The 12,623-nt window shown below is 43.9% G+C and overlaps 1 protein-coding gene across 1 annotated transcript in view; it reads left to right on the forward strand.

The window, feature by feature from the left end:
* The window catches only part of LOC146854137 (cystine/glutamate transporter-like), a 478,984-nt gene that overhangs the window by 436,582 nt on the left and 29,779 nt on the right, over nucleotides 1-12,623 (forward strand). Inside the window, exon 11 of the mRNA XM_085651904.1 lies at nucleotides 4,135-4,312. Within this exon, the coding sequence (XP_085508030.1) occupies nucleotides 4,135-4,312 (178 nt within the window). The remainder of the gene's footprint in view (nucleotides 1-4,134; nucleotides 4,313-12,623) is intronic.

Raw genomic sequence — 12,623 nt, forward strand, 5'->3', positions numbered from 1 at the left:
AGAATGTTTGATATAGATGCTGAGTAATGTTCATTGAGGTCACTGGCTGTAGTTATATGTGGGGGGGGGCAGATTTGCAGTGAGCCTCCAGTTTCATAAGGTTAGTGTCTCTGATTCAGCGTTTGGGAATCACCGGTTGCGGTGTCTTTGTCTTGAGGGTCCCAGGTAAAACAAAGGCGATGGCGTGGTGGTCAGACCAGTCACATGGGTCTATGGAGATAAGCTTGATTGAGGATTCCTTAGAAATGATCCAGTCAAGGGTGGCCCCTTTTGAGTGAGTTGGCAGAGAGCAGGCTTGAGTCAGGGATTGATCAGTTAGGAGGTCTTTGATGGCGTTGATGTAGGGATCTCTGGGTTTGTTCCAATGCATGTTGAAATCACCAAGGAAAATCTCTTTGACATTCGAGGAAATCTTAGTTGTGATGACTTCCAAGAGGTGATCGGTGAAAGAGTCGTTCGAACTTGGGGGTGGTAAAAGATGTGTATGTTGCAAAGATGTAATGAGTTGCTGGAAATGGAGAGGGCGAGGTATTCGCAGGAGTCAGTGGTGTCCGCTACGAGTTCCGTGACCAGGTGGGAGGATCGGTAGATGCAGGCAATGCCTCCACCTTTCCTGCTGGAATGCCTGTCTAGTCTAGCAATGTTGTAGTTAGGAGGGACTAATAAGTCCAGGCAAGGGGAAGAGTATTCATTGAGCCAAGATTCGGTTAGTGTAGCTAGGTCTAAATTTTTGTTCAGGTTGAGGTCAGCAATATCAGCGGCATGCTTAACTGTCGATCCGCAATTGATTAAGAGACCAGATGGGGGGGTCTGGGGGAGTGTCAGGGGTCTGGAAGGACAGGAATACAGGCGCGAGGTTGCTTTTAACCACACTTCTGTTATGGAGGGTAGCTGGCCTGTTGGGGTTGATGGTGACCATGCTGATGGGGTGTTCAGGACTCGTATCTAGTGGGCGAGGGATGACTTGGATAGAGTTATGTTCATGGAGAATGGCTAGGATTTTGTCTCCCGTGAGGTCCAGTGGAGTAGAGGTGGCAGTGTTGGAATTTTAAGTGAGTGCAAGAGCTCGGGATTCCGCCTCTGAAAGGTGGCAGGGTTGCTTGCGCGGGCGAAGATGTCTCAGAGGTAGCAGAAGTGGGTGCTTGGGAGGCTCGGCGATCTGTGGGGGGGGGGAGGATTGAGGTGGCTTGAGGTTAGAAAGGGAGATTTTGGCAAGGCGAAGGAGGTTCATAAGGTCCAGATTGGAGCTATGGATGATCTGGGTTAGATTAGCCGCTCTGGAGTGCAGAGTTTCATGGAATTATAGATACAAACCATGTAGCAATAGATGTTCTAGTTCTTAAATTCAAACTAGCCAAAGAGGCAATCCATGAGAAGCCAATAAAAGCGCTTGAATCTTTAACTACAAGGTAAAACTGCAAGTAGATGCTTTAATTTGATTATAGGCCTAAGTGAGGGATCTGACAACTAGATTATTTAGACTCAAAGATTCCCTGCATACCTATGCTTCCTTTTTCATTTGTACACTCCCTGGTGCAATTATGCTGCCAACGCATATATAACCCAACATCAATTAGGGGTTCTCCTCAGGACCCAGAACGTCAGGACACTACAATGGTTAAAAAACTGTGAAAAAAGACAATTAGTGGCTATTCTTATGTGGGCTAAAATAATCTAGCAACAACACCCTTCTTCTGCTAATTTACACGAGTTTTAGTTCTTTAACTTCAGCCTGCTCAAATACTCTTCTTTGATAAAAGTAAAGTAACTACTTGCACTCCGAGGTTGTAAACCAAGGATTGAAGGACTTTCATTGGCTTCTCATTGCAAACCCTTGACCCAGAGACTGGTGTGCCATTGTGGTGCCGGGTACCTATTTAGGATGGGGTGACAACCACTAGATTACCATACCTGGTAACGCCATGCTGGTTAATGGAGGACTGCCATCTTAGGGTGGGTAGTGAATGTGTCATTATATGGCTGCCATTTTTAACTGTCAGTTGTTTAGTTTTTTTTAGTGCCTAAAACATGTAGGGTAGATGGTCTGTATTTAAGAGCCCCTGTACTGTAGTCATTCTATGGGAAAGCAACAAGACCACTGCATGTTTGTCAAAGGCAAGTCTGCCTGCACCACCAGCACTGAGTTTTGTGGTCAGTATGGGATATTGCTTCTGATTTTACAGGAAGAAACCCTGTGGCCAACAAGTACCCTGTGCTCTAAACGCTTTGGTCTTCATCCAAGTGCTGCCACTCTGCTTCATGCAGTAAATGATTTATCACATGTGGAACCCCATTGTCATAAGGAGAGCCCTGCACTTCCATCTAGTGCAAATTCTTAGCAGCAGATGACCGAGCAGTCTTTCACCTTAATTAAGGCACTCTTCCTGTGAAACATATTGAGAATCCTCAGAGGTTAGGTTGATATCATGTGGTTGATATCATGTGAGTGGGTTTTGTTATTCATCACAGAGACATGATTACATGAAGGATCAGGCCCCAATCATTCAATAGCTGTTCCTAATGGGTATGACAATCTATACCTTAATTGCTGTACAGCATGAGGGTGTTGGGGTGTATTCATTTTAATGAGGCCTGACCCTGTGCATGATGCTCTAAATCCTGAGATCCTAACTTGCAGTACCATATCATCTGACGTTACAGTCACACTCATACCACCATCTTTTTCTTACAGCAGTTTGGGAGGGTAACCTACCATTGTAGTATGGCAAGCAGTGCTACATACCAATAGTATTATCATAGTAGTTAATTTTCTCCTGCATTTTGATTACTTTCTGGCAAATATTAAAGCAGATCCATCTTAGCAATGAAATCTTTCAGCCTCATCCAACTTCTTCCGGGTCCATGTATCCGAATAGCCGCTGGATAGATGTTGTCATTTGTGTCACACAGCCAAGCTACCCTCATTGTTGCTCTTACATTTACACAGACTGAACATTATCTGGTGCTATTCTGCCACAGTATGATCCAACATGATAGTATGTTCGAGGATGTGTCAGTTCTGAGGAGCTGTGAGGCTGCGATGTGAGAATCTGTGTTGACATTGAAGCTGCCGTCGATGAGAGATTTGTGATGCATGGGCCTCCGTCAGGAGAGGTTTTGGAAAAGCAGGGGTTCCGATGTGGGCTGTTTGGTTGATACAGAGTCCTTACACTGAGAGAATTCTCACAGCAGAGGCGAGGTGTTGGTTCTGCTCACTATTGTGCCACCCAACAGAGGGGATCCGGTGAATCTGCTGGATCCACAGATGGGTTTGCACAGCATCTTTATTCCCACTTCCAAGGGTTCATGACTGGGGTGGCACCACTTGGCAGGATAGGACTCACAGATGATGGGTTCAAGGTTGTTTGAGCCTTATGCCCCTGAGGCTCTAGTCTGGAGGGCAACTACCTAGTCTTTGGAGTTACTCTGGGGGCCTGTGTTCAACAGATGCTGGTGCAGTCCATCCAACCCAGGCAGGTGGGCAGTAGGCAGCAGGTCAGCACAGCAGGGCAAAAGCCTTTCAGAGCAGCAGTCCAGCAGAGTGGCAGTCCCATTAGCAGCACAGCAGTCCTTCTTTCTGGCAGAGGATCCACAGGTCCAGGTCCAGAAGGTGTATGACACTATTTCAATGAGTACATTTTCCATTACGGCATGGATATTAATGGGGAATATTATTTCAAGAAATGCGTAAACGTGAAAAATACAATATTATTCACATCACACAGATGTAGATATATATAAGAACTGCAACTTATTGTTACTGTAAAGAAAGGTTAATATACATGCTCATATAAATGTCAAGATAACACAGTAGAGAGCACTTTTTGTAACTGTTCAAGTTCATTATAATATGTTAAATAAGAATATATCACAAGAGTACATAAGGCCATACATGCACATGTATGTGGCTTAATTAAGCCCGAGAACTTGAAATCAAAATTACGCCGCTCAATAGCAACAGATGTTAAATGTATGCATAGCAAATACAAATATTTGGTAACAAACTTCCAACACACTACTTTGAATGTTGTTACATTTTTATTTCTAACCTACATTGTTGGTACTTCTTATTTTACCAGTTATCAATTTGCAGGTTTATCTTTTACCCTCTCTCCCTTTTCTTTCACTGTGCAGGTTCCTATCGTTATTCCAGTTGTCTTCACTGTGATGTGTCTCTTCATAGTTGGAATGTCCCTGTACTCGGACCCTTTTAACACAGGCATGAGTTGTGCCATTACCCTCAGTGGAATACCTATGTACTACCTGATGGTTAAAAAGCCCAGAGTACCAGGAAAATGTATGGCAGCATTCAGTAAGTGAGGGCATATCACCTTTATTCATTTAAATGTAAGGGTCTCCACCAAATGACTGAATAATATAGAATGGTCACATTCATAGGAAAAGTAACTGTACATCTGATGGGAGTGCTCTCTGACAAGACTCTACTCTGACTGACACGGCTAATTATTTTATTGACATATTCAGCTTATCGATGAAGGATTGATTGTGGATTTATACGAAACCTGCTTTTGAGTCATCTGTCACCATAGTGTTGTTCTACAACCTGCATGGCATGAGGCATGGTGAATTTAAGGTCTTTGTACTGCCATCATTGAAGCTTGCTAGGAACCCTGTAGAGGGTGAAGAAGTTACCCATCCCTAATTACTAGGTTTACAAAGCATAAAGATGATCAGAGTAAGAAAAGGTTACTTTGAAAAGGTGCCTACATGCCTGATGGGCTGCTCCAATGTTCCTGTGGGAAGGAAAGAGCTTCACACTTGAAGAAGGGCCAGAACAGGAAGCGACCTTCAGCTTTAACTGACCCTTTGATGCAGGAGTGCTGATCATGTCAATGCATCCATCTGATACTTATCCTCTACTTGCAAGCAACCAGAAAAAAGGGAAAACAATCCTTCTCAAAATAGATTTATCATATTAAATTTATTGTTGCATCACAGATGTTTTAAAGGAAACTTTTGTACAAAATACCAAACATGAATTCCCTATAATACATCTTCTCAAGAACGCTACAATATTTCTGTTATAATTTGGTACATTTCCCAATGTAAGCCCATAACACCTCACTGACTTTCCAAAATAGATCCTGAAATATAATACCTGACTTCTTTTGCATATTTTAAGAAATTGGGTTGTGGTTGACTGGGTGTGAGCCCTGGTCAAGCAGCAACCAGAGTCCTTGTCAGGGTTAGGCACAAGCAACCCCAATTGAACTTGTGCTCACCCCCTTGGTAGCTTGGCACAGAGCAGTCAGGCTTAACTCAGAGACATTGTGTAAAGTATTTGTGCAATGCTTCAAACAGTAAAACAGTAAATACACAACACAAAAGAAGCCCACAACAGGTTTAGAATAATAGGGTCAATTTCAATAAATTAAACAAGACCAAAATAGCAAAACTCTAATCAGTAGAACCAGAGTTACTGAATGTTTAAATTTTTAGAGATAATAATGTCAAAAAGCACAGTGCGCCAACTGTGAATATCTGGTCCGGCTGGAGACGAAGTCACAAGATCAGGCTGACTACAATGGAACGCCGCCAGCTACAGGGACACAGTTAGGCACGCTGAACAAAGTACCTTAAATCCTGGTTGTAGAGCATTACGAGGATCTGCATCGAAAATGCGCTGCGCAGCCAAGGTGATGCATCGCCTCTGAGATGCAGAGTGAGGCCCTCTTGCATTGTTATCAAGGATCCTGTCAACGGAGCCTGTGATGTGAAGTCCAGCGTATGGCATGAGGCATGCAGTCAGGGTGATGGGTTGGCTCAGAGCACTGCTATGCGGAAACCATTGTCTAGGCTGGAGTCGATAAGAGAATCAAGGGTTAATTCTGTGGATGTGCTGTGCCGTCGGGGTGATGCGTCAGTTCTGAGAATTGCAGAAGTAATCGGGAGTTTTGCGGGCAGTCCAATCCATGCGAAGCAACAGTGCATTGGCTCTGCTCGGGGATGCGCCGCTCAGCATAGGAGATGCGTCAGATCTGCCAGTAAGCAGCTTCGGCCTACTTTCAAGGGTGTAGGGCTGGGGTTAGCACTACTTGGTAGGGTAGAATCACAGATTGCAGAGAGCAGTTATGAGGTTTGTGTAAGCCTCTTATGTCCTTGAGGTTTCAGATCTGGAGAAGGCCAACTAGCCCTTGAAGTTGCTCTGAGTTCTGGGTCCCAGAGATGCAAGTCCAGTCCGTCTCACCCAGGCAAGAGGACAGCAGGCTAACACTGCAAAGCAGGAGTCCAGCAGAGTGAAGTCCAGAAGAATGGCAGTCTCACAGGTCCAGAAGTGTGCTGAAGAGCTGGTGTCTCAGGTCCCCTTTTTATACCCTGTTGCCCTGGTTCTAGAAGGCGGGAGAAGCTTCTAGACAGTGTCTTTGCAGTGCATAGATGCCCTGCCTTTCCTCCCCTGGCTCCAGACTAACTACAGGTGGTATGCAGCCCTTTTTATGGAGACCGGACACAACCTGTTTAGGTGCAAGAGACGCTGGGCCCAACTCAGCTGGCTCATCCAGCCATTGACAGTCCATCCAATCATATTGGTCCTGACGAAAGCCCATGACCCCGAGAGGGTGCAGGTGGGCTGAAATATGTAGATAATTTTTTATGATGCATAGTTTTCACTACGTGATGTGAGTGACACATAGGACATCCCATATCACATCTACTTCCCTTTTTAACCTTACTCTTATCTAAATTTTCCATGAGAGCACTTTTTCTAAATAAGAGGTCATTTTAAGTTACAATCCCATATCTGGATCTCAAATAATCTCTTGACCAGAAAGATTACCTCTTGGTGGAGGAAGTAAGACCCAATGATGACGCTACCAACTATACATAGCAAAGCATTTACCATTGATGGAAAACAGCTGTTGAGGGTACCACAGAACTATTTCTATTGAGATCCTTCCAGCTAAAACGATCCCACTTCCAATTTTGATTTTTGGTTACTACTTACTTGGAAGTTGAGTGGGATCATAACCATACAAGGCTTCTCTTTCTCTCTGTTGATAAAATTTGAGTCCAACCAGTCACACCTAAGCTCTCATTGTGTGTGGCTGTCCAGGAGAATACACAAAGGCCAACATCCAACTGCTCTCAGTCATTCGGCCAGAGACAGTCAGCAGGCACCAAATGGCTAGGCAATAAAATGCCTCCTTTCTAAAAGTGGCATTTTCAGAATGGTAATTTAAAATTCAACTTCGCCATTATGTAGCATTTTAAATTAGGATTCCATAGACACCAAATATGACCCAGTTATCTCTTCCCATTTGGTTTGGAAATTGCACATATAGAAGGTAACACGGCAACTTGAATGTTATCCTTTGGGAGGGATAGGCCTTGCAGTAGTGCAAAACAAATACAAGAGTTTTTCTCACCACGACATGTAAAACTTCAATGTGCATGTCCTACTTTTTAAACACATTGCACCCTGCCCTCTAGGCTGTCCTGGGCCAACCCTAGGGGTAGCATGTGTATAACAAGCATTTGCAATGCAATAGGTCTTGCATTTGCAACCATTTGAGCTATTGGCATTCTAAATGCTAATGCCTTTTAGTTATGTGTTTCTGCAAGACGTGCGCCAAGACTAAAATCTGTACATTTAGGCTTGCATTTACCTTTGGATCTTATTTCAGTACATATTGCTTCCAAAAGGCTAGGGCTTGATTTGTAGATAACATGTTGTGGCCCCACTCATAGGCACACATTTGTTTTTTTAGGATCTGCTGCGTGTAGTGTATTTTAAGTTTAGCGTTGGCACTCAACTAACAGAGAAATAATAAAAGAAGTGGAATACAGTTCCCACCTGTATCAGTTAGGAACATGGGAGGGACAGTTTTGAAAGCAAAATCGTGTTAAGAGTAATTATGTAACCTCCAGCAGCCATCTTTTCCTAGGCCTCCATGGAAGGCCTTGCTTCACTGCATGACAAGGGTTGAACGTGGCACCTGGGGTGCGAATCTTTAAAATGTCTTAGTGGCTAGAATGCTGAGGTGCAAAGCTCTGAGTTTAGTACAAGTGAAGGACACTTTATGATGATATCCTAACACCTGGCTCCCAGAGGTTTAATGCTTCTACCCCTTTGACCCTATTCTTAAAGTTTGCCAGGCTTTGCTATAAATGTGTGCTCTCTCTGAATCAAAAGAGCATTGCTCCCAGGTGACTGCCAGAGGGGAAACGTCTGCCTGATGCTTCTGTGTTCAACGCTTTTTGATCATTATAGTTTGCAGGCTTGTTCCAAACAAAAAGTAGTGACTTTTTTTCAGCACAATGCAAAATGTAAAAAGTATTGCTAACACCAACACAGCCACCTTATTGTGGAGGAAAATCCAGCAGTGACTTATCAAAATTAAGTCATAAGTTTACATGAGGTAAATTAATTCCACTGTAGACCTAATACTTAGCATATCGACTGAAAGCTTTACCAGAAGCCAGGTGCTGCCCCAAATGATGTGCATCCATTCATAATGGGGTACCATGACACCTAATGTACCTGGCCCACCAGTGTTTAAGTGTGGTGTATATATTTTACACACAAAAAAAGGATTTAAAAAAAATACAAATGCTGTATGCAAAATACCAAAAAGGCTGATATCGGGATTTTACTAAATTAAGTTTCCAGCAAATGGCAAGATATGTGCCAAGAAGTGACACTCTTCCAAACAATAGAACAGACCAGCAGTACATAAAGAGCTCTTTTCTGAACTTCATTTTTGCCCTTTCCTCCCAGTGGGGTAATCCGACTTTTTATAATACACAGTTTCATGAATGGAGCAAGCATTTAGCAGCCATATTTAAGTGGTTCAATAGGCGAGATTTAGACATTTTAAGAGGTGCCTGTATTAAAGTGGAACTCAGGAATTTTGTTACATGGCACATAAAACCAAGCTGAGAACCCTTTAGCCTGATAATTCACATGGAGGTCTAGGCACACGAAAGTTAGGGGCATATCAACAACAACCGGCGATAATTATCTCTAAGCGCACTTAGCGCTAGGATAATTATCGCCGGCTAGCGTGAATTTTTATCGCTGAGATAGCGTGCTATTAGCAACGCTTATCTCAATAGCGATAAAAATCCTCACGCTAACAGGCTAACGTGAGATTATCGCTGGAAACCCAGCAATAATCTCACGTTACCTTGTTGATAGGGACAGGCAAACTTAGCCATGATATCCTCCTTCCATAGGATATCATGGCTAAGTCTGAAAAATACCAGACGTAAAAAAGCAGCGTTAACCGCGGTTAGCGCTGCTTTTTTTGTCTCTAACAGGGTTGGCGACATTCTTGATAATAGGAGAAATGTCATTTAGCGACATTTCTCCTATTATTTTACTCGGAAACGCCCCCTTTGCATCTCATTAGAGATGCAAGGGGAAGCGTAGTGTAAAAGGGTGCTAACATGCAAATTTGCGTGTTAGCACCCTGTTGTTGATAGGGCACTAGTTTTATCTCTCCTTTTTTGGCTTTTAAAGCCAAAAAAGCAGAGATAAAGCCCTTGTTGATATGCCCCTAGGTGTCTTGTCCATGGATTGTTGATAATGGAAATTAACTCACAAAGGGGCATATTATCAAGAAACGGCGTTAACATTATCGCCACTTTAGCGGCAGAAAACAGCCGCTAAAGCTGCGATAATGGGCTTGATAATATGCCCTTGAGAATTCCCATAGAAGCCCATGTTCTGGTGTCAACATGGGTTTCTATTGGAATTCTCTGCCGCGATAATTTTAACGCCGTGCTTGATAATATGCCCCAAGATACTTTCACGCTCCGAAAAAAACCAAGCGTTGCCTCCATGCTGCTCTGACGTGAAACGGAGCAAAGCCTCTTGCGGTTTCCATTCCGGTTCCCAGCTCTGGTTTCTGCTCCTGCTCTCCGTCAATCTAGAGACCCTAGGGGGAGTGACTGGGACCGAAGACGGAAGCGGTCGGCACACACACAACGACAGTGGTGTTTAAAGCACACTAGGTCACAGCAGTGCAGAGTGCAGAAAAGCGAGGCGGGGGCCGCCTTGCCGAAAGTGAAAGTGTTCATCACAGTGAAAGTGTTCATCACAGTGGTGTTCACAACACACTAGTGCAGAAAAGCGAGGCGCGTGCCGCCTTTCTGAAAGTGAAAGTGTTCGTCACAGTGAAAGTGTTCATCACAGTGGTGTTCACAACACACTAGTGCAGAAAAGCGAGGCGCGTGCCGCCTTTCTGAAAAGTGAACGTGTTCATCATAGTGGTTCACAGCAATGTGGGCACAATGAGTTGAGTTGTTAGGGGTCCCCATGGAGGATATCTGCAGGAGAGATACCCGTTCTTCTTTGTTCACTTTTATGAGTCATTCTTATCTACAGTGGAGGGGGAGGGGGGAGAATTGCAGCCTTCAAATTTGACTCTCAAAATATGCAAGTAAACAATTCATGGTGTTCACTGAATAAACACAAGTTACTCCATTCTGTGGAAGCTCCTGAATGTTTATTGGTTGACACATCAAATGCCCTTTATGTTGACATTGGTATTTTCTCACAACCGTAAGGACTGTGGCAAGGATGGTATTCAAGTGGTAATAGCTGGATAACGTTTGCTTCAGACTACATGCATCAAGCATTCTTTTCCATGCTATGCCACTTCTGTGCCCTCATAACACCTGAGAGAGGTTGAAAAGAGAAAGTAGTTCAGATGATATTCACCCAGGGGTAAGTGAGAGAGGAAACACTCTCTTTCAGACCCTTGATTAGGAGGAGTATACGTTTGTTGGGTTCAAATGGAGGGGGATGATAGATTGGGCAAGAAGGCACATGTCTGCATGTACAATTATCCCTCAGTTCCAGAAACACAGTTATGAGAAAAAGTTGACCGTGTAATGTGAACCCGTAAGTAACTGATAGAAAGGCCAGGTAGGAAAATTGTAATGGTGATGTGTTGGTTAAAGTTGAAAATCAAGTTAAATATTAGAGAATTTGGCACAGCTGATGGTCCTGACAGCCATTGTTTGAATGTATTTGTTCCTATATATATATATATATATATATATATATATATAAATATATTTATTTATTTTTTTCACTGAAAAAACCATAGGTTTCAGGCACGTTATACTTAGAAATTAGCATTTGAAAAACCTTAGAAATTCACTGAAAAAACCATAGGTTTTAGGGAAAGTTATAGTTAGTTGGACAATTCACTCGTACGAAACCCGTGAAATTCCCCCGTTATAGTTAGTTCAGCTAACTATCCCATGAGGTACCTCCAGTAAGCGCCCCATAACTGCGTTGCAGAGAGGTGTAAAAAGGGGCATGGCCTCTGAACACCTCTCCTCAATGCAGCTCCCTGGCACATACTGGAGGTACCTGGTGGGCTAGTTGGCCCCCAGGGACCCTCAGTATTCAAGGGGAATTAGTTCCCCATCTTTCAACGCGCCAGGGTGCATGTTTGCAGAATGCTGCTTGGAGGGGGCGGGGCCTCCGGCGCGATGCCGGTCTTTTTTGCGATGCAGAGAGGTGGCCCAGGCCACGCCCCTTTTAACACCACTCTGCAATGCAGCTCTGTGGCACTTACTGGAGGTATGTGGTGGGCTAGTTGGACCCCAGTGACCCTCAGGATTGAAGAGGAATTAATTCCCCAACTTAGAACGCGCCACAGGTTCGTGTGTGCACACATGTCACCTCAGGCCCCGCCCCCTCCCTTCATCACTGTGCAAACGAACCCCGTGGTGCGTTTTAAGTTGGGGGATGAAGTCCCCTTGAATCCTGAGGGTCCCTGGGGGCCAACTAGCCCACCAGGTGCTTCCAGTAAGTGCCACTGCGCTGCGTTGCAGAGAGGTGGGCTAGGCCATTCCCCTTTTTGCACCTCTCTGCAACGGAGCTCTGTGGCGCTTACTGGAGGTTCTTAACAATGTACGGTTCAAAGCCGGAGGGTCCTAGGGAAGTTTTAAGACCACACAGGATATAATCCCCAATAACAGAACAATAAACAGTAAGAAATCCTGAGGTCTACAATAGTGCTTAAACAAGTGTGGAAAAACCACTACTGGCTGGTTTCGAAAGGAAAGGAAAAAAGTGAAACAGAACTAGTAATTAAGCCCAACAGAACTAACTATGGGCATTTCCCTTTTAGGACGAAATCCATCACTCACCAAAGGTGACATGCTTCATCATATGAGATTCTCCTCCCAGAGGAAAAACCTAGTTCCTCTGGGGGCTACAACCCCCTCTCTGAGAGGGAGGAGCTCAGGGATGCTTTGTATGTTATATCAGATGTTCTAAATCCACATATGAAGAGCTAATAGTATGAGTGAGAGCACAGCGCAAATTAAATCAAAACTGTGAGGAAAGTGGAGTTAAAACTGACTGAAGAACGCCAGAAAGAAACTTTATTATCAGATGTACTTCGCCAGGATTAAAAACACAGTGCAGCAGCGGTCTGAGTTATAAACCGCGGTGATTAAATAGAACTAATCCGTCAACACGTTTCAGCCATAATGCCTAAAAATGGCCTAGGCTTTCATCAGGACCTATGATTCTGCTGCAAAAAAGTGTGTAAGTGATGTAACATAAAAGATACAAGGACAAGAATTTTCTTGGTGTGCCTGTTTCGTAAGGAACATTACCCGTAACTACTAGGTAAGTC

This window comes from Triturus cristatus, chromosome 4_1, assembly GCF_964204655.1.
Source record: "Triturus cristatus chromosome 4_1, aTriCri1.1, whole genome shotgun sequence".
NCBI classification, from domain to species: Eukaryota; Metazoa; Chordata; class Amphibia; order Caudata; family Salamandridae; genus Triturus; species Triturus cristatus.